This window comes from Mixophyes fleayi, chromosome 10 (genome assembly GCF_038048845.1).
Source record: "Mixophyes fleayi isolate aMixFle1 chromosome 10, aMixFle1.hap1, whole genome shotgun sequence".
NCBI lineage: Eukaryota > Metazoa > Chordata > Amphibia > Anura > Limnodynastidae > Mixophyes > Mixophyes fleayi.
The window spans coordinates 50,456,678-50,477,924 of NC_134411.1; the positions used below are offsets into that span (position 1 = coordinate 50,456,678).

Genomic DNA, 21,247 nt, shown 5'->3' on the forward strand with positions numbered 1-21,247 from the left:
CGTCTCTCCCCCCTCCGCTCTATACTCAATGCGGCCGCAAGACTCATCTACCTCTCACGCCGCTCCTCCTCTGCCTCCCCTCTTTGCCTTGCCTTACACTGGCTCCCCTTCCCCTACAGAATCCTTTTCAAACTCCTCACCACCACTTACAAGGCTCTCTCCAACTCTACTGCCCCTTATATCTCTAGCCTCCTCTCCATTCACACTCCTGCCCGCTCCCTGCGCTCTGCCAACGACCGCCGCCTCTCCTCCACCCTTATCACCTCTTCCCACTCCAGAATCCAAGACTTTTCCCGTGCAGCCCCCCTTCTCTGGAACGACCTCCCTCTTTCCATCCGTCTCTCTCTCCTTCTCTGTGCTCCTTCATACGTGCACTCAAAACTCACCTCTTCCTCAAAGCCTACCAACCATCTACTTAACCCCCATCTCCTCCCTTAAGCTCGTCCTCCCTTCTCTCCTCTTGCCTCAACTGGCTCCTCTTGTGCCTGGTCTGTTTACCCTCCCTTAGGATGTAAGCTCGTATGAGCAGGGCCCCCTCCCCTCCTGTCTCCATACCTGTTCTTCCACTCCGTCTTTACTGCATATGACTGGCCCGACTTTCTGAAGTATTGGTATTTTTTGTTCATTGTTCTGTATGGTTTCACCCTGTATAGTCTACTGATAGTACCGTGTGCGGCGCTGCGGATACCTTGTGGCGCCTAACAATTAAATGATTATATATATATATATATATATATATATATATATATATATATATATATATATATATATATATTCTGATCGGCCACAACATTAAAACTAAAAAGTGAATAACCTTGATTATCTTGTTACAATGCCACCTGTCAAAGGGTGGGAAATAGACAGCAAGTGAAGTTGATGTGTTGGAAGCAGGAATAATGGGCAAGTGTAAGGGTCTGAGAAACTTTGACAAGTGTCAAATTGTTATGGCTAGACTGGGTCAGTGCGTCTCAAACAGCAGGTCTTCTGGGGTGTTCCCACTATGCAGTTGTTAGTGCCTACCAAAAATGGTCCAGGAAAAAAACAGTGAAACTCTTACAGGGTCATGGGCGCCCAAGGTTCATTGATACGTGTAGGAAGTAAAAGCTAGCCAGTCTGGTCCAATCCCAATGAAGATCTACTGTAGCACAAATTGCTGAAAAAGTTAATGTTGACTATGATAGAAAGGTGTCAGTACACGTACTGCTTCACAGCTTACTGTGTATGGGACTGCATAGCCGCAGACTGGTCAGATTGCCCGTGCTGACCCCTGTCCACTGCCGAAAGCGCCTACAATGGGCATGTGATCCCAGGGAACCTGACCATGGTGCAATGGAAGAAGGGTGTCTGGTGTGATGAATCATGGTTTCTTTTACATCTTGTGGATGGCTGGGGATGTGTGTGTGTGTGTGTCGTTTTTATGGTGGGAAACAATGGCACCAGGATACACTATGGGAAGAAGGTAAGCTGGCAGAGGCAGTGTGATGCTCTGGACAATGTTTTGCTGGGAAACCCTGGGTCCTGGCATTCATGTGGCTGTTGCTTTGATACGTACCACCTACTTAAACATTGTTGCAGACTAAGTACACCTCTTTATAGCAAGGAATTTCCTTATGGTAGGATATTGCTTCCTGCCACACTCCAAAAATTGTTCAGGAATGTCTTGAGGAACATGTGAAAGAGTTTAAGTTTTTGATTTGGCCTCCAAATTCTCTAGGTCTCAATTCCATTGAGCATCTGTGGGATTTGCTGGAAAAACAAGTATGAGCAATGGAGGCTCCACCTCGCAACCTACAGGACTTAAAAGATTTGCTGCTAATATCTGAATGCCAGATACAACAATACACCATTAGAGGTCTTGTGGAGTCCATGGCTCGAAAGATCAAAGCAGTTTTGACTGCAAGAAGGGGGACCTACACAATATTAGATGGTTTTAATGTTGTGGCTGATCAGTGTATATTATAAAAGCAATCCACCTCTGATTGCAAGGGCTTCCACATTAAATTTTAATTTTAGAAAGTCCCTACCTTCCGAATATAAGTATTTTGGTGGGTTTCCACTGATTTGTAGCTGGGATCTGCTTGAGATGTCGTCTTCTCCAGAGAGTTCTGAGTAACATTGAAGATGATCAGTAAAGATCTCGACCATGCCAATGTTGGGACTGTGCAACAAATGGTTGGCAGTCCCAGTGGAGAGCCTCCCCAACAAAGTACTCTTTATAAGGAATGTAAGCAATTTGCACACTAAACTGACAACACATTTTATACAGCTATATCTTGATCAAGGACAACAAACCTGCATGTTGGAAAATGTCCTATAATCAGGGGCGCCATCAGAAATCATCGCAGGGGTGGAGGAATCATTCCCCTGCGATCATGTGATCTGCCTGTGACAGCCAAATCACATGATCACAGGGGAATGATTCCTCCACCCCTGCGATCGCATTCTGATGCCTGGCTGTCACGGTGACAGCCAGGCTTAAGACATCAGCGCAAAGTATCGGAGACCAGCGGACTGCAAGACAGCGGGCCCCCAGGTAAGTTTGTGTTGTGCTGTTGTACCGGGTCCCCTGGTGAGCCCGGGCCCGGTACAACAGTACCCCCCTGATGGTGGCCCTGCCTCTAATGCATAGAGTATCTTATTGAGCAATTATTTAAAGGAGTTGTATGTATTAGATTGTTTTGCAAGTTCATTTTTACATGATTCTTATACTATATAGAATTTAATTTTTTTCACATATTGCAGTACTAGTATTCCATACGTGCTCTCAATGTACAACCATATTTACTGTACAAAACTCGCTTTATAAAAGCAAAAGAAAATTTGCACAGGAATACCAAAGTGTGTGTTTTAGTGGCAATAGCAGTAATTTCAGTTTTTAGGGTAAAATGTATTTATGGCGTGGATGTATGTCTTGTAAGTATTGATTGAAAAAGGGATTCCTCATTTTGTGCACAAAATGCTGTGCGTAGCTCAAAGCCACGGCCGTAACTATGCTTTGTGAGAGGGGCGACCGCCCAGGGCGCAACGCTCATGGGGGATGCAGCTTATGAATATTTTAGGTTCATTTGGTTTAAATTGAGGGCTAGGGGGGAGGCAGTTTTCCTCATTGCCCCAGGTGCTAAAATTTTAAGTTACGACTGTGCTCAAAGCTGACCTGCAGCACAGACAGGCAGTGTTGAAATTTCACGCAATGTGAAGTGAATTCTTTCGGAAAGTGTACGTATAGGTTAATTCTCTTACCTTTTATTTTTGGAGAACCAACATTACAGAATGTAATTTCTGTGTTTAAAGTCTCCATCAGCGTTACTTATCTGGAACATTTTTGTCCCTTTTTATTTGCAATATTGCAAGTTAATAGTTTTCATGTTGATGAGCAGCAATTTTGAAATCGTTCCACAGATTCTCAATAGGAATAAAGTGTAGGCTTTGACTCGGGCACTACCAGGAAATTGGTGGCTTTATGCATAGGAGCATTGTCCTCTTGGAATCTAAATCTTTTGCAGACTGCAGCAGTTTTTTCTCCAAGACTTTTTAATTCTTACTCCATACATTTGCCTCCTATTTTGATTTTGTTTTTCAGTCCCTGACCCAGAGACACAACACCATACAAGCGGGCTCCCGCTAACATGGTTCACTCTACAGTAGGAACAGAGGATATGTTTGGTGCAAACTTAACAATATGCATCATCCCAAAAATGAAGTGCAAAGCTTGATATTTTGATGAAGTCAACATTGACTTCATCAGACTATAAAATCTTCCTCCACACGCTTTCTAGTAATCTCTAAGCAAGATTTGCTTAATTTTCTTCAAGAATGTTTATTATTTTTTATTTTATTCTTGCCACCCTTCCATAGTGTGATGTATGAAGTGCTGATATTGTACAGTTTATCACATCTCTGCCATGGAGGACTGTGACATGTCAGTTGCCATGAGCTTCTTGGTGGCCTTCCTAACAAACACTCTTGCATGGATGCTCTGTTTTGGAGAATAGCCTATTCTACACAAATTCATTGTATATTTCTTCAATTTCTTTTATTATAAGTTTGACTACTGTGCTTCAGTCATATTATTATATTCTTCATGATTGGTCCTTTTTAATAACTTTTTCTCGGATTTCCTTGGAATGTTCTTTGATTTTCAAGTTGGAAATGCATTAAACAACTGGGACCTTTCACAGACACACAGGTATATTTGTTTTTAAATCTATCAAAACGCTATAGTAGCGTACAGGCGGATGCCAATGGCTTTATTGTTTTTGAAGTTTATTGTTTTTTAATTCACATTTCTGAGTATTGTGTGGATCAATGGTATCAATCCCCAAATTGAAGAAAATAAAATGTGAACATTGCTAAAGGTGGTGACTAATTTTTATAGACACCATGTAAGCACTGCACCATTCAATTAAAGCTAAAAAGCTTATCTCGCTGATGCTATAAAGCCTGGGTGAACAGTGAGCATCAATTTTTAACTCTGTGTGCAAGTCACGTGCAGAAAATTGTATGATGCATTTTTTCTTCCCACAGCAGGTAGAGTTCTGTTTTATTGGTGCATCAGCATTTCTAAAAATAATTCCTTATTATTTGACACGGCAAGAAGACAGAAATTTGAAGAAAAACAAAATGCATTTTTACGGAACTTTTATATTTAGGAATCCAAGTACTTCCACATGTGAATAGGGAGGGCTGGGGTTTTTATGGACCCGAGCACAGTTCACAGAATGAAATGATAGGAAGCAAAATGTTTAATAAAGAAATCCCATTTCTTTACTCACAAATTGAATGCGAGCGACCTCCTAACAGTATGCTTTGTTTGAGAGAGTTTTCAGAACTGATATCACAGGTAAAATAATATGTAATACACGTCTATCCTTTATAAAAAAAAAAAAATCTGGAAATCTGCTTTGTTACCAAAGGATATATTTGAAAACTGCTCCGATATACGTCTAATGGACTTACAAAGTATAGTATATAAATTACACGGACACAAGCCCAACTAGCTCAAATCTTACAGAAACTCTCAACCTCCACAAGGTTGACCACTTGGAAATTTTGGTGAACTGTCATTAACACCGGCAACTTGATAATGAAAAGTTATTCTGTGTTGACTTGTTTTTCCAAGCCACACAGTCGATGGAGATGTTGCTTAGGTGTCAATCTCATTTTAAAGGTTTGCTAATTTTTCATAATAAAGATTAATATGAGAGAGCACCATTAAAAGTTATAGTTGTAAGGTACTTGTGAGCAAAAGTTAATTAGTATGGGACTACCCCAACAATGAGTCACATGTTAAGAGATCATGAAAACAGACAGACAATGGATGACTCATGTTCATTTACTCTGCACACATACAGAGTTACTGAAATTTTGTTCTATGAAGACCTCCTAAGGGCTGCTGACAGTATCTTCTTGTAAGCAGAGTTCACCTATGAAAATACACATGAAATATTCATAAACGAATACAGCATGTTCTGCTTAGCAGCATTCATTATGAAGCTACTCAAACTGGCAATTTACACTTTTCACGTAGAGGTCTTCTGTTTTAGCATAGGCAGTTAATCAGACAGCTTCATAGGACTCTATCCTGCTCACTCCCTTCAGGCTTGCACTCGTTCCGGTCTAACCATCATGGCTCTAATTAGCAGGTCTTTCAGCAACCAGAGTGATGCAGTAAGCCGTTCCCAGGAGTCACAGAAATGGGACATTGGCGTCATTCTTTGTGTGAGCGACTCACTTCTATCATGTTCAGGTTTTTTTTATCTGCTTCTTTTGCCCTTGTCCTTTTAGACCGCATTTTTCCACTCAAATAATCTTCTGCAGTATCTAATAAAAATACATTTAGCTAAGCTCCCTTTACTTACAAGAACTGTCTGAGGGACGCTACAAAGTTTAAGGAACAGTACACCAGTGTGCCTTACAAAATAGTTTGAATTCAGAATTTTCCCTTGTGCAGTCTTTCATGTAATACTGTTGGACAGTAATCTTGGATTTCTGTAAGTTGATGGGAAATATATGCCCTCTGAGGCACAATAGTCCTAAGCAAATATCTCTGCATTTGTAAAAGTGTACTAAAATGCTTTTTGTAAATATCTTTGCTCTGAGTCTGTAGACATTAAAGTTCTGTCTACTTTTTTTGTAGTTTCTTGTATTCATTTCTTGATATCCTTTGGATTAAGGGACAGCTTATTTTTTACTGAACAATTCCAGTTAAGTTTTCTTATGCCCTTGATATAGGCTTACTATATGTGTCTGTTTACATTAAAGCAAAACGGACTGATTTTACCGCCTTATATGTATATATGATTTTCTTTTCTATTTTTTATTTTAGACAAATATTCCTTTCTTGCAAAATGTCTTGAATAATCACCAGTTCTTACATGGAACAGTGGACACCCAATTTATTGATGAAAACCCCAACCTCTTCAACCTGAGACCAGTCCAAAATAGAGCACAGAAACTTCTTCATTACCTAGGTACACCTGATAAATGTTTTAGTTTTGCAAAACCTACAGGTCAAAAGTAGGCTGATTTTGGGGGTTTGAAAAAGAAATTAAATCAAATAAAAAATACATTAACAAAAAAAATATGCAGGAAATAAGTAAAAATACATACAGTTTGATCTTGCATTTTGTTGAGTAGGAATAGATTGAGTGGTGGTTTTGGGAGTACTCGGAGAAAGGTGTAAATAGAATTTCATCCTGGATACCTTGGTGTTGAATATTTGCAGAGAAGAAAAAGAATGAAGTGAGTGAAACTGACTTTAAATTGGGTACAAAATCATTGGTTGAATGCAGACTGCAAGTTGGTGGCAGGGTGTGGGCAAAGTTCCCTCATTCTCTCATGTTTATTACCAGGAATGCTGATGATATTGGGGCACAAATTTTGTTTTTTTTTCCTCCTCCAACTTTGATCGTTTTCAGATTTGTTTTCCAGAGGGATAGCTCACAAGGCATGTCAAATACAGGAAACAAATTGATTGTCAAATTAAGAAATGTATGAACTTATTTAACTTTCTAGGTCACGTGATGGTGAATGGCCCAACCACACCAATCCCTGTTAACGCCAAGCCGTCGAATATAGATCCTGCCATACCCCTTATTCCAATGAGTAAGTGGCATATACTATATTACCAACCATGTGCAATGCTTTGTTTTACCCTATATCATGACTGACGTACACTTTCACTGTGCAATGGATTGGAACAAAGCTTCACACAAGACATTAGGTGTAGATGCTCCCATGATTGGTTCAGTGTTGTGACTACAGCGTTGTAATTTAAAAGGGTAAAGCTTGTATTGAAAATGAAATTGGGTGATAGATTTATGATAATCTGTTAGCAGAAGTAGGTGAAACCTACAGAAGAAAACATTGTAATACATTGGGAAAACTCAGGCAGTTGTAGCTTTTGGGTAAATATGTGGTAAATGGAGATATGTGAGTATTGTAGCTAAAATGTTTGACTCATAGAATTTATGTATACATTTATTTACATAATACATATACATATTTACATGAACATATACCACATTTCATTTGCTCCAGATATGAAAATATTGAATGTATACCTGTTATATGCTGCAATATTTTGTGGGCAATGTACTGTCCTATAGTGCTTATTGTGTTTTTATATATATTTTTTTTTTTTACATAAAAGGTGAGCCTCCTCCTGGATTCAGGGATATCATCCTCCGAGATGGTCCAGAGGGGTTTGCACGGGCCATACGCAAGCACCGTGGACTTCTCCTTATGGACACTACATTCCGAGATGCCCACCAGTCACTCCTTGCTACCCGTGTTCGTACTCATGACCTTAAAAAGATCTCTCCATTTGTTTCACACAACTTTAGCAATCTCTTCAGTTTGGAAAATTGGGGAGGTAAGGCACTCTGTATCCTGGTGAAATTCTTCTACATTACTATACGAAAAGTACTGACTAATGTAAGAATCACATTTGCTCAACTTTCCAACTCATTTTGTCTGGAATTCTACTTCACTTATTACATGGTGCTTCATTACATGTAATATATAGCAAAGTATAGAGGTTATGGAGTCATGCTGGTGAGCATCATATAAATGCACCAATCCTGCCTGCCTTATCATGCTCATTAGTGGAACACTGATGTCTATAGGACACTTCTGGTAATTGTATGTTGAGTTTTCTGGCAGATTACAATATTGTTGATCGTTTCCTACAGGTGCTACTTTTGATGTTGCCATGCGCTTCCTTTACGAATGCCCTTGGAGGCGCCTGCAAGAATTAAGGGAGCTTATCCCTAACATACCATTCCAGATGCTGCTAAGAGGGGCGAATGCTGTAGGGTATACAAACTACCCTGATAATGCTGTCTTCAAGTAAGTTTTGGGGTACCTGAATAATTAGGTCCTGCCTTCATTATTTTGTTCATATTTCAAGTATGCCCCTGTTGTCGCAATTAATAAATAACCCCGGTTGGGCAATGCAGCAGTATATCGAGAGAGAGAGTTTCATTTATATTGTGGTTTGGTTTTTTTTTACTCAGGTTTTGCGAGGTAGCTAAAGAGAATGGAATGGATATCTTTAGAGTCTTTGACTCTCTTAACTACCTTCCCAACATGATTTTGGGAATGGAGGCGGCAGGCAGAGCTGGTGGAGTGGTAGAAGCTGCCATTTCTTATACTGGTGATGTGGCGGACCCCACTCGCACTAAGTACACATTGGACTACTATGTGAATCTGGCTGAAGAGCTTGTGAAGGCTGGAACACACATCTTATGCGTTAAGGTACTAGATAGAAAGTTTGGTTGAAATGTAATACTCATATTGCCACATTTTACGACTGAGGAATTGTTTTCAATTCATAGTTATATATTGTCAGTGGATTATTAGTGGGGCTCTTCCCACCAGTAGTCTACAGCATGGCCAACACTCATACCCCTTTTAAAGTGGCATTATGACCACATTGCTATGAGGCAGCAATGCTAACCACTGTTCTACCCCAAGAGAGTTGCAAACTAAATGATTCCTGTGCATTTTTTTCATAGTACACAGCACTGTTTAATAGACAAATTGTACATGTCATGAATATAATACAGGAACTTACACTTTTTTTTTTTTTGTTTTAATTGCCTCTGTTCCCAACTTCAATTTCTCATCATTCCTGTCTTTACAGACAGACTCCCTGACTCACAAATACGTACTACATTAGGATATATTGCAAGTTGGCTGCCTGTAATGTAATATGTAGTGTCAATGTCCTGCACGTTTATTGTTATGTCACTATAATACCCCTGCAGCGATTGCACTCTGTAGTATTGGCACAGGCACGACAATAAGCAAACAGCACATTGAAGGCTAAACAAAGTGGTTCCATGAAATGCTTTTTGTAAGGACCTTTCAGCCGGAATGCCACAATGTCTGTAGAGCCAAGAGTGATCACGACAGACTTTGACCAGAGTAAGCAATGACTAGTAAACCCTAGTAGTAAATGTGGGATGAAGAAAGAGTAAAAATAGGAGGTGTCGCTTTTCAACACTGAATGAGATGTTTTGAAGAGTTGGTGATAGGCAATAGAGGTTGTGTTTACCTACTGACTAAGAAGCTTTAAGACTAAAGTATTTGGGGAATTTGATAAGATTTCATGAGTTATGTGCTTTCAGGGAAAGCTAAACACTTTTAGGATTAGACTAATTGGGAAATATATAGATATCATAGGAGAAGTCTTGTAGGTGCATGAGTTGTAGATATTTGACTGTGGCAGAGGGAGCTTGGGTAGGTATATAAAGAGATGTAGATAGGATCACAGTTTATGAAAGGAAGAAACTTGAAATTATAAGTACTTTAATTATTATATAATTTGACATTGTCAGCATGTGTATATGTGGATGGGATTAGATTTTACCAAATTGCCATCCAAGAATTGTGATTTTCTTATGAGCGGAGCTAGTGATAATGTGAATAGCGTTCGATTGAGGTGCACCTTAAGGCCTTATACACACACTCTTTATGGTTTTGGTTTAGTTTGAATGATCTCATACTTTTGTGTAGTAGGTAAAATTCTTTTTACACTTGGTATTAATTGGTTTCTCCTCTTCTAGGATATGGCTGGACTGTTAAAACCGAAAGCTTCAGATTTGCTAATCCGAGCTCTTAGAGATAAATTTCCAGATGTCCCAATTCACGTGCACACTCATGACACAGCTGGTGCTGGAGTTGCCTCTATGCTAGCATGTGCCGAAGCTGGAGCTGACATTGTAGATGTGGCTGTTGACTCAATGTCTGGGATGACCTCTCAGCCTAGTATGGGAGCTTTGGTGGCGTGTGCAAAGGGCACAGATCTAGACACAGGTAACTCTACAGAACAAAAAAAAATGCATTTAATGTTCAGTAAAATTATATAGATTGTCTGGATATTCTGAATACCGACATAAAGTTGACCATGACTATAAACCATTCAAGGAACCAACCAAAGTCACAACCATAGTCCTAGGATTCAATATTAGTGTTTCCCTATGTACCGCTTAGCAATATAGTAAAATATATGAGCAATTAGATAGATTTGGATGGTTCTCGACTAAAATGAGTATATGTATAACTTGGTCATTTGCAGTATATTGGTTAATGTGTAATTAGTGTGTCCTAGTGTTTTGGGGTGGGGGTGGAGCAGGTCTCAGTAGATGAGTGATTTGAACAGTGGAATTTTGAGTATTGCAGGGCCTCTTTAAAATGTTGCTGGGGAGCCCAGTAATTTGTAGTCATGCCTCTAGGGCCCAACAAACCAGAATGCTGTAATAAACATGTTTCTTAATTTATTTTGTTTACCTTAAATTATCAGTAAAATGTTTGCTTGCAGGTTTCTAGAGGCAAGAATATTGGGGGAGGTGATAAATTACCATTCCAAGGTAGTTAGAATATGTTTAGACAATGTTTTTCATAAATCATTAGCAATTCAGATTGCTCATTATCAGGTGTGATGGCTTTTCCACTTAGTGTATTTTTTTTAAAAAATTAAGAGCAAGTTATTTTACCCCATACTAAATGTTTGTAGATGCAGAAAACTGTTTATTAGTATAATATATGAATTTATCCACCCCTTAATATATACACGTTTAAAATTTTATTTTATGAACATGGCTTTTTTAACAGTCTCTCTGAAGATTACCCATCCATGTATCATCTTTATTATGCCTATATACAGATGGAGTACATATTAATGCAGTGACTGACCATCATGACATATATCTTTCTATTTATGTATATCGATCAGCCACAACATTAAATCCAGCTGCCTAATATTGTGTTGCTCCCACTCGTGCCACCAAAATAGCTCTGACCCATCGAGGCATGGACTCCACAAGACCTATGAAAGCGTCCTGTTGTATCTGGTGCCAAGACATTAGCAGCAGATCCTTTAAGTCCTGTGAGGTGGGGCCTCCGTGGCTCGACTTTGTTTTTCCAGCACATCCCACAGATGTTCGATCGAATTGAGATCTGGGGAACATGGAGACCAAGTCAACACCTTGAACTCTGTCATGTTCTCAAACCATTCCTGAACAATTTTTTGCAGTGTGGCAGGGCACATTATCCTGCTGAAAGAGGCCACTCCCTTCAGGGAATACCATTGCCTCAGGGGTGTACTTTTTTTGCAACAATGTTTAGGTATGTGGTCCTAGCGAAACTTTGCCCAGAGCATCACACTGCCTCCACCAGCTTTCCTTTGTTCCCATAGTGCATCCTGGTGCTATCTCTTCTCGTGAACGATGCCCATGCAGTCAGCTGTCCACATGATGTAAAAGGAATTGTGATTTATCAGAGCAGGCCACTTTCTTCTATTGCTCCTTGGTCCAGTTCTGGCACAAGTTCACATTGTAGGCTTTTTCTGTGGTGGACAGTGGTCAGCATGGGCAATCTGACTGGTGTGTCGCTGCAAAGTCCCATACGCAACAACCTGCAATGCACTGTGTTCTGACACCTTTCTCTCATAGCCAGCATCAACTTTTTAAGCAATTTGTGCTACAGTAGCTCTTCTGTGGGATCGGATCATACAGGCTAGCCTTTGCTCCCCACACACATCAATGGGCCTTGGCCGCCGATGACCCAATTGCCGTTTCACCAGATATTCTTCCTTGGACCACTTTTGATAGGTACTAACTACTGAATACTGGGAACACCCCAGAAGACCTGTTTTGGAGATGATCTGGCCCAGTTGTCTGCCCATCACAATTTGGCCCTTGTCAAAGTCACTCAGATCCTTACATTTACTGTTTTTTCCTGCTTCCAACACATTAGCCCTTGCTTAGCCACTGGTAGATCTAGGGGGGTGCGATCAGGGCAATCGCATCCCCTAGAAGGGACGTGCTGCCTGCATTTGCACACTGTGCAGGTCCGTGACATGGCAGAGACAGGCAGAGGGGAGAATCTTGTCCGACCTCTCTGGATTTTAAACAGCTTACTTTGCTTGCCTGTCTATGCCGTGTCACGAACCTGCACATCAGCCTTACCTGTCAAAAAGGGGGCGGGGACTAAATTCCCCCCCCCCCCCCCCCCAACACCCCACCAAAATAAAATTCTGGTTCCGCCCTTGTGCTTAGCACCTGCTTCTGGTGTATGTATGGGTTACGGTCAGGAAAACGCAGTATATATTTGATAGCTTTTAATGACTAAAAAAAACTTTCCCAACCTATCAGGACTCTGTTGACCCTTTGTTAGTGACATTTTTCTCTTCACTGCCCATCTCATTGGCGACTGACATTAAGGGCTGCAACCTGCACTTCCCTTGCTGCCGGGTCCATATTCCTTTGCGGGGGTCCCTGGTGAAAACCAGGGGCGTGTTAGACTCCGCAGCTCCTTGCTCAGTAGCGCCAACTGCTGGTGGGTGGCAACAATCAAAACCTTAGTGAGTCGTGACAGTTATCACACAGAAATATATTCCTAGCCCCAACACATTTCATCCTACATGCTTTAAGTCTGTATCCTTATGGGATCTGATATAGAGCAAGAAGCTGGGAATGTAGTCATTTAGGTTAATGTGATATCACATGCCACACCCATGTCTATGAATCAACCATTCTTAACAGGGCTTCAGTTTGAGAGACACTTAACAGAAATTGTGAACATAGCACCTACTGCAGGGGTAGGTTCTCATACCAGTAATAGTCTTTGATATTCATTAATGTCAAATAGTGGCTTTATTTTATTTTTAAGTAGATGTCACTGCCAAATGACTCTTTTGGGGGGGAGGGGGTTAAAAAAATTTGTCTAGATTATATGGGTAGTTCAAGAAAAAATACTCACAATCTGTTAGACTATCTTGATGACAGAGGTCAGATTATAAAGATTCAAATCCTTCACATACGGACAGCAACCCTATAGATTGTTTTTTCAGTAGGTTGCTAGTGTTCTGTTCAAGGTTTCTTACCCAAGCTTTGACAATGCTATCAATTTAGCAGGCTTCTCAGTCATTGGATTCACACCAAAGATACAGTAAGACAGTAGGATTCTTTGTTTAATGTTTTTGCGGGTGCATATTCCAGTTCCACTTTCTAAATATTTTGAGATGTGTTGGCATTTTCTGTGAATTTGTTCCAGTTCTCTTACCCAGTTGCAGCGAGACACAGTAAACTTTATCAATGGTTGCCAATGCTGACCCCTTGATAGGTCGGGAGAAGCCACAGGTCTGACAAAAGCTGACAACCAGAGAGGCTGAATAGTGTTAGAAGCAAATGCCACCCAGGTGCCAAGGGCTATAAATGCAAATATTGCGCTTGTATGCTGCATACAGATACTGGCCAGATCTATTTTTACACTGGCATTTAGAGAAGACTAGCGCCCCCCCCCCCCCCCTCATAAATACAAAATCAGACTCTGCATTGTATTTATGAAATAGAAAAAATGGACTGAGTAACCAGACATAACTCTAAATCAGCCCCATGGTGACCCTGAGCAAAGTTGATCCTGGTGAATTTTTAAGTCCTGAGTCTCCATGTATGGAAGAAGAGATTGCTGTAAATACAGGTGCGGGGTATCTGGTAAAAGCTTGTATAGTGGTGTACTAAACATTATTTACAGTAATTACTTTGGAGTTATATCAAACAGAATGCTGAGGATTTGGTGCACAAATGTTTGCAAAATATGTTTCTATATAAATCACAGATATGGTCTGTGAGTGGATGGTCATGCAATTCCAGTCCTCAATGTTATGTTATGCTCCTTTAGGTATTCTCCTTAGCTCATAGAGAAGATCCTCTTCTATGTGTCTGTGTAATAACAGCCCCCCTGTGCTCTCCCTGGCACTCGCTTTGGCAATCTGTCTGGGCTTTAAAAGCAACAAATTGTGAGCGTTAAATGTACACTGGGAGTACTGCCTCTTTAGTAGTGATTAGAAGCTGGCATCTTACCCTGTTTAACAAGCCTGGCATGGGGCAAGGCATGCAGCATGTTATATTGCAACTAACCCCTTCTTTGCCAACAGCAAGTATGTATTTTGTCTCCTAAGATGATATCTGGTATAAAAGTTCACAAATATTCACAACAATTTGTATTTTGACTTTATATACAGTAGGTATATGTTGATATGCTACGACTACTAGAGTGCTGAGAACTGCACGTGTCCCCCCTATATACAAGATAACCCAGAAATTGTGATGCATTCACATACCTTGTGCCCTGATATGCTGCTGCTGCTCTCTGATATCATTGCCAGTGATATGTTGTAGAACTCTAAACTACTATTTTGTGTAAATCTGCCCACAATGTCCTTTTTGTGAAGCCATATTTTTTTTTTTTTATGTGCACAATGTACTTTTTGGTGATGCCACATATTCTGTTTTCATGTTATGGACCACAATATTATATAGTTATGTGTTGCCTTGTGATCTACAGTACAGCAATATACTTTTCTTTATCCCCATATTATGGTCTTTCACCTATTGTACTTTTGTATACTGTAAGGCACACTTGGGCACTAACTGGTCTATTTATGAGGGAGAAAAAAAGCCTGATCTTCAGCAAAAACTGATGTCTTAGCTGGATATAAAGGCTTCTCCCTGTCTATCAAAGGGTGGTTTCTCTGGTGAAAGCCTATTTAATAAGGTTTGCCATAGTAAATGTACCACCACAATCCTCCTTTCGCTATCTCCATCTCAGGTGCACCAAGTCTGGCTGGCGAAGCGGTAAGACTCCAGTGATATTTTCTTAGAAAATCTTGGTGATAGGAGGTTTTTCATAACTGTGATAAGCGGCGATTGAAAACCAGTGCAATAGTAACTTTTTAGTAAATAAACCCAGAAGTCTCCTAAATGTAATTAGTGATTTTTACACCAGTTGGTTTGTGTCAGGCATTCGTTTGTGGGAGAGGTTTAAAAAGCTCATCATAGGAAAGAAATGTGTGTAGCATACTCTACTGGGGTTGAAATGACGTGACTAAAATACCCAACAGATTCCCTCCAAAGAAGCAAGATCTGGGAGTTCTCCTTCACACACTGTGATACAACACATGTACCTTGTACCAAACCTCCTAGACACACAAAGTTGTGTCATTACTCCACATGTCTGAGACACGGAGGAGAGCTACATTCTCACATAAGAATGCCACATGACCAAAGGAATGTACAGGTCTTGCATGCTTCCAGTAGCTCTGATCTCTGCTCTGGTAATCACCTGTATGCTTCATGCCTTAACAATGTTGGCTTACCGTAAACTCACACACTGAAATATAGTGCAGTGCACTGAAAATGGCTGAGTTTACTTACAAAAAGGAAAACCTATTGGCAACCACAGAGAGCAGAACATCTACTTGTATCTGCATATTTTACTACTCTGTAGACTAGACTCTTCAATTATGAAGATTTAGTATATGCTTTAACAGAAACTTGTTTGAAAGCCGAACATAAAATGTATTTTTCATGGCACCTAAACAGTCCCTTCAGAATTCAGGGCACATATTGCATTGTTGTCTCTCGTTTAAAAAGACATCATTACACTGTATATAGAACTTTTTTTTTTGTTGTTCCTTTAGCACAGATGTGGCTGATAATCAACAGATATTTGGTGTCTGTTGTGATGCAATTTTTGGTAATTATACTAACAGTAAAATCATTGACGCCATTACTGATGACAGAATACTAAAGATAACGATAATAGTGGTCCCAGAAGTGAAGCTAATGGGTTCTCTAGTGATGTCCGTAATGGTGAATAGGACATTAATAGTGAAATCGGATTATAATTTTGATATCAAATTCATTTGGTAGCCATCTTAAGAGAAGTTATACGTAATATCACTTAATATTAGTGACTTTTTTTCTTGGATGTCAGAGAGTTCCATCCTGAAACAGTAAAACTGGCTTAATATCAGTGTATTACATTAACATTGTTGGTATATATTCCTACATTTATTCAGTTCATTCGTTCCTACCTATAATAGTGCAAATGTGTGCGCTACAACTCCAGAGCCTGCAAGATCACAGCTCATGTTTTGTTTTTTTGGCACTAAATGTCTTTCAATGTTTTCAGCACGCCTGCTATTTTTGATAAATATCATACAGTAATCTAGTAGGTTCCGGTAAAAGAAAGTCTTAACAGGATGATTCAGATTTCAGATTGGATTATTTTAATATGCCGGAAAGTGAGAGTACCTTTTTGTTCATAGTTTCAGAATTATAACTGTTAAATAACGGATGATAACATATCATCCGTTATTTAACAGTTCAATGTATCGCCAGTTATCAGGCAGACCAAATAGAGCTATTTTAGTTGCTGTCTATTTGCCTGTTTGTGTTTTAATTTCCCCTGCATAATGTGGTGGCTTACTTCTACCCATAGGAATCAATTTGGACAAGGTGTTTGACTATAGCGAGTACTGGGAAGTGACAAGAGGTCTCTATGCTCCCTTTGACTGTACAGCAACTATGAAATCAGGGAATGCAGATGTTTATGAGAATGAGATTCCTGGAGGCCAATATACCAATCTTCACTTCCAGGCTCACAGCATGGGGCTGGGCAACAAATTCAAGGAAGTGAAAAAGGCATATGCGGAAGCCAATAAACTCCTTGGAGATGTTATCAAGGTAAGTCTCCTGTATGGGTTGGTGGATCTTGATAGACCAATAAGTCTACAACCCAAATTGTTTATATGAAAGAGCATTGAGTTGGTGTGATAAACATTTTAGTTTGGTCATAGGGAAATTGGTGAGTTTTTTATTACAAAAAGTCGTTTTCAAGTGTACTAGTTTATGCTGTAATGAGTTCTATACATTCTACAAACTGAAAAATTTCTGTCCAGCAATATTTGTCAGTGATCAGATAAAGTGTATCAATACAGCCGGAGAGACAAATAAACACACAGGTGAGGTGTAGTATATGCTCTGAGTTTATCAAAACAAATCATTATCTATATATAATGTTCTATTCACGTAGACATTTTATCACTGCACAAGCGTGAATCACAAAGTCTCATGAAGTCCAACATCAGCAAATATTATAAAGAAAGATATACCTGTCTTGTGGAACAGGACAATAACTGTTAAAAATCATAGATGCAGTTCTTGTATGTCCTTGAAGCTTGTTGATAAAACTAAAGCCTAGTGTTACTTATAAAGTTGAAGGTTTAAGCAATATTCTTTTGAGCAATCTGAAATTTAGTTAACCCTTTCTTGGTCATCAATCTTGCATGAAACAATATAGCATTGGAAAAAAGAAACAAAACGGGTGCCACCACCAGCAAGTGTACCTCAGTGAAGCACAATCATGTTGGGGTTCATTGTGTTATGCAGCCATGATCATTTTAATACATAACCTTGAGTGAACGTTACCACATGAGGGCCTATTTTTTAAGCTGCTTCATTTGTTCAGTATCTATTGCATTGCCATTTGGTAGTCCATTTCCTCATGACAACTGTATTATAAATAAATGATAAACTTTGCATTTGGCATCCTGTGAGGCTTCTATGACCCAACACATGATTATTGAGAATTCTGTGCTAGTTAATTTTGTCTAGTCACCTTTAAAGACCTTATATAGCATTGGATAAAAGCAGCATTTACCGTTTATATATGTAGATTGAATCGAAAGTACCAGAGTATTTTGAGCCCCCATATTATGATTCATTTTAATTAACACTCACTGACAGCTTCCAATCTTGAATTAATTGCTGTTGTTGCTAATAGCTGGGGAAGGAGCAATGATAGATGAGCAAAAAGGCTAGACCTTAACACTCATGTAGATTAAGACCAAGCATAATTAAAAAGCTGTTCTAATGATCCGCCAGCTTGATAAACCCTATGCGGTCATTGGAGCGTTCAGGGGGATTGCAGTATCACAGGAGGAAAGCATTTTTGGGGCCTTCCCTGAATCAAATGTCCCTCTAAAATTTAGAAGGTCCTTCCTTTAGACTTCCAGATACCACTCCCTTTTCTTTTATCTGTGTAATGAAGACAAGTAGTGGTATATGCATAAAGCTGTATTGTGGCATGTATTGATATCCAACTGATAGCAGAACATGCTGAGTTTTTATATACAGAATACAGTTCACATGTATGCCTATTTATTTTTGGCAAAACTTTTTTTTTTTTAAATTTTAAATCCGTGATTACCATTAGGAGGACAACCTTCTATACCAACATAATTGAACCTCCACCGTCCGCATCACTTGTTATACCAGGCTCAAAAAAAAACCAGCACACATTTTAAGGATTTATCTAATGTGGTTTGGATAACTAAGGTGACATAACTGTTCTCAATTTTAGCTAAAAAAAATGTATGCATTAAAATGAATATGCTCCATATTGCTTCAAATAATCTGAAATATTCTCCACCAAAATAGTAATAAAATGTTAGTCATTAGCTTGCATACAAAGGAGACCATCTTTCTTATCCATAAGAACTACCAATACTACATAAACAGTATAAACAACATTTCAATCTATTATATCAAAAAGCATTTGCTGTTTGGCTTTCTGTGTGCTAACAGTCTTCTCAAAATGATGTCAGCTATCCAAATTTCATTTGTTAATATGGTTATATTGTAAACCACTACTAACTGTCCACTGCAATCATTGTTCGGTAGACACCCTGGTGAATGATATTGGCATTGGTCAAGAGTTTTTAATGATCTTTCTGCAATGACAAATGTATAGCACCAATAGATTTGCTTAAACGTAATAATATTATGCTCCTCTTCTTTAGGTAACACCCTCCTCCAAAATTGTTGGGGACCTGGCACAGTTTATGGTGCACAATGGCCTGACACGTGAAGAAGTTGAGTCTGCGGCAGATGAGCTCTCCTTCCCACTGTCTGTGGTGGAATACCTGCAGGGTTACGTAGGCATTCCTCATGGTGGATTCCCAGAGCCTTTACGCTCCAAGGTAAATGCTCCATTCCATAAATGTAAACCTATTCCTAATTAACTAAAACTACAATTTATCTAGCCAGTGTGGCATTGAGTGCCAGTTCCATGGGTATCCCATGTTTTCTCCTAGCACTTATGTAAACATATAGGCCATCAATGTATTGCATTGTAAGTGTTTAATGTTAAATATATTTTTAATGTTTAGCTGGAATTATATAGGCATTAGGCACCTTAAAAGAACAATTTCTGAACAGCGTCTGTCTATATAATGTATATCTTTTAACCCAAGAAGCGAAGTCTGGTTTATTTTTTATAAAAAAATAAATAAATAAAATTTCCAGAATAAGTGGAATGTGAGAATGCATAGATGATTTTGTCTATTGAAAAATAAAATATTTTGTAGGTATAAGGTGAGTTAGATTAGAAGACAACCAAAACTAGTACACACCTCCATATTAAGTGCCGAGAGGAGGAATAGATTTATCCAGCAATAATTTGGTTGAACATACATTCTCAAAAGAAATAAATTTACCCTCACAAATAGGTTTTGAAGGACCTGCCACGTATTGAGGGTAGACCTGGAGCCACTTTACCACCCATGGACTTCTCCAAACTGGAAGAAGATTTGAGGAGCAAATATGATGATCTAACTCCAGAAGATATCATGTCCGCTGCTATGTATCCCAAAGTATTTGAGGAATACAAGGACTTCAACACTCAGTTTGGTCCTGTGGAGTGTCTCAACACACGCCTCTTCCTGGAGGGACCCAAGATTGCAGAGGAGTTTGAGGTAGGTGGTATTGTAAAGAACTTTTTTAAATTAAAATGTGCATAACAAACATGTTAATCCAAAGTCTTCATTATGTTTGATTATCTTAAATACAAAAGTTGCTAGTGTATAAATAATAAAGTAATGTGTGAGCCAATGTAATTACAGTAAATTTAAGTTTTAAGTGCAATCTAGATGCATGAAAGGTAACAAAATGCATGTTTTTGTCCAGAACAGTCTTCTGATGGCATTGACTGTAAAAAAACACAGTATAGTGGTGATGCATAGTGAAAAGGTGGACAAACTAGTGAAGTAATATATGGATTTGAGTAGACTGGAATGACAAGAAAGCCATATAGTACATACTTGTCTGTCTTTGTTGTTTTTTTTGTGTGTTTTTTTTTTTGTTTTTTTTTAAGAATTTGTGGGTGGTGTGTTTTTTACTTTTTTAGGTGGAATTAGAAAGAGGAAAAACTTTACACATTAAAGCTCTTGCTCTGGGAGATCTGAACAAGGCTGGCCAAAGGGAAGTCTTCTTTGAACTCAATGGTCAACTCCGATCCCTCCTCGTGAAAGACACACAGGCCATGAAAGTAAGGATTGCAGCAAAGTGTTGTATTTTAAAGAGTGGCTCATTATATGGTGAGCAGAAAAATAGATGATGGAGAACTGGGAGACAATCGCTCTCGTTTTTAGAAAATGTCATATGTCAGTACGAAAGTAACACAGGGATTGCTCACAATCAGAATTTTTAAAAATGTTGAGATGTTGCCTTAAGTGAGTGTATTTTGTTTCATGCACGGTGATAATTAGTTATAATAATTTTGAAGGCCGATACATACATAGGAAAAAAACCACAACACTTCCCTCATCAAATACCTTGATCATTGTGCAGCTTCTTTGCTACCTTTTTGCCCATATTTATTAAATTTTTGGGCTAAAACCAAAAAAAAAAAAGGTTCAAGCACAAACTTTTCTAATGAAGATCATTAGAAATCTGTTTAAGCTGCACCTTCTTTCTACATTTATATTATCATCCCAGCGTAAGGCTCTCAAAAGCAGAAAGAAACAGCCAAATGTGGTGAGAAACAGTACACCATTTAATAAAGCATTCTGGTTTTATAAATGTCCAATATGTTTTTATACACTCTTGTCAGTGAT

General features: G+C 39.0%; 1 protein-coding gene across 3 annotated transcripts in view; it reads left to right on the forward strand.

Moving 5' to 3' along the window:
- PC (pyruvate carboxylase) overlaps positions 1-21,247 on the forward strand; it is a 341,750-nt gene that overhangs the window by 316,373 nt on the left and 4,130 nt on the right. For all 3 annotated transcript variants that reach the window (XM_075188742.1, XM_075188743.1, XM_075188740.1), the window contains exons 11-20: positions 6,326-6,470; positions 7,015-7,104; positions 7,652-7,873; positions 8,193-8,349; positions 8,517-8,757; positions 10,071-10,320; positions 16,792-17,036; positions 19,154-19,333; positions 19,862-20,107; positions 20,539-20,679. In XM_075188742.1, the coding sequence (XP_075044843.1) occupies positions 6,326-6,470; positions 7,015-7,104; positions 7,652-7,873; positions 8,193-8,349; positions 8,517-8,757; positions 10,071-10,320; positions 16,792-17,036; positions 19,154-19,333; positions 19,862-20,107; positions 20,539-20,679 (1,917 nt within the window). The remainder of the gene's footprint in view (positions 1-6,325; positions 6,471-7,014; positions 7,105-7,651; positions 7,874-8,192; positions 8,350-8,516; positions 8,758-10,070; positions 10,321-16,791; positions 17,037-19,153; positions 19,334-19,861; positions 20,108-20,538; positions 20,680-21,247) is intronic.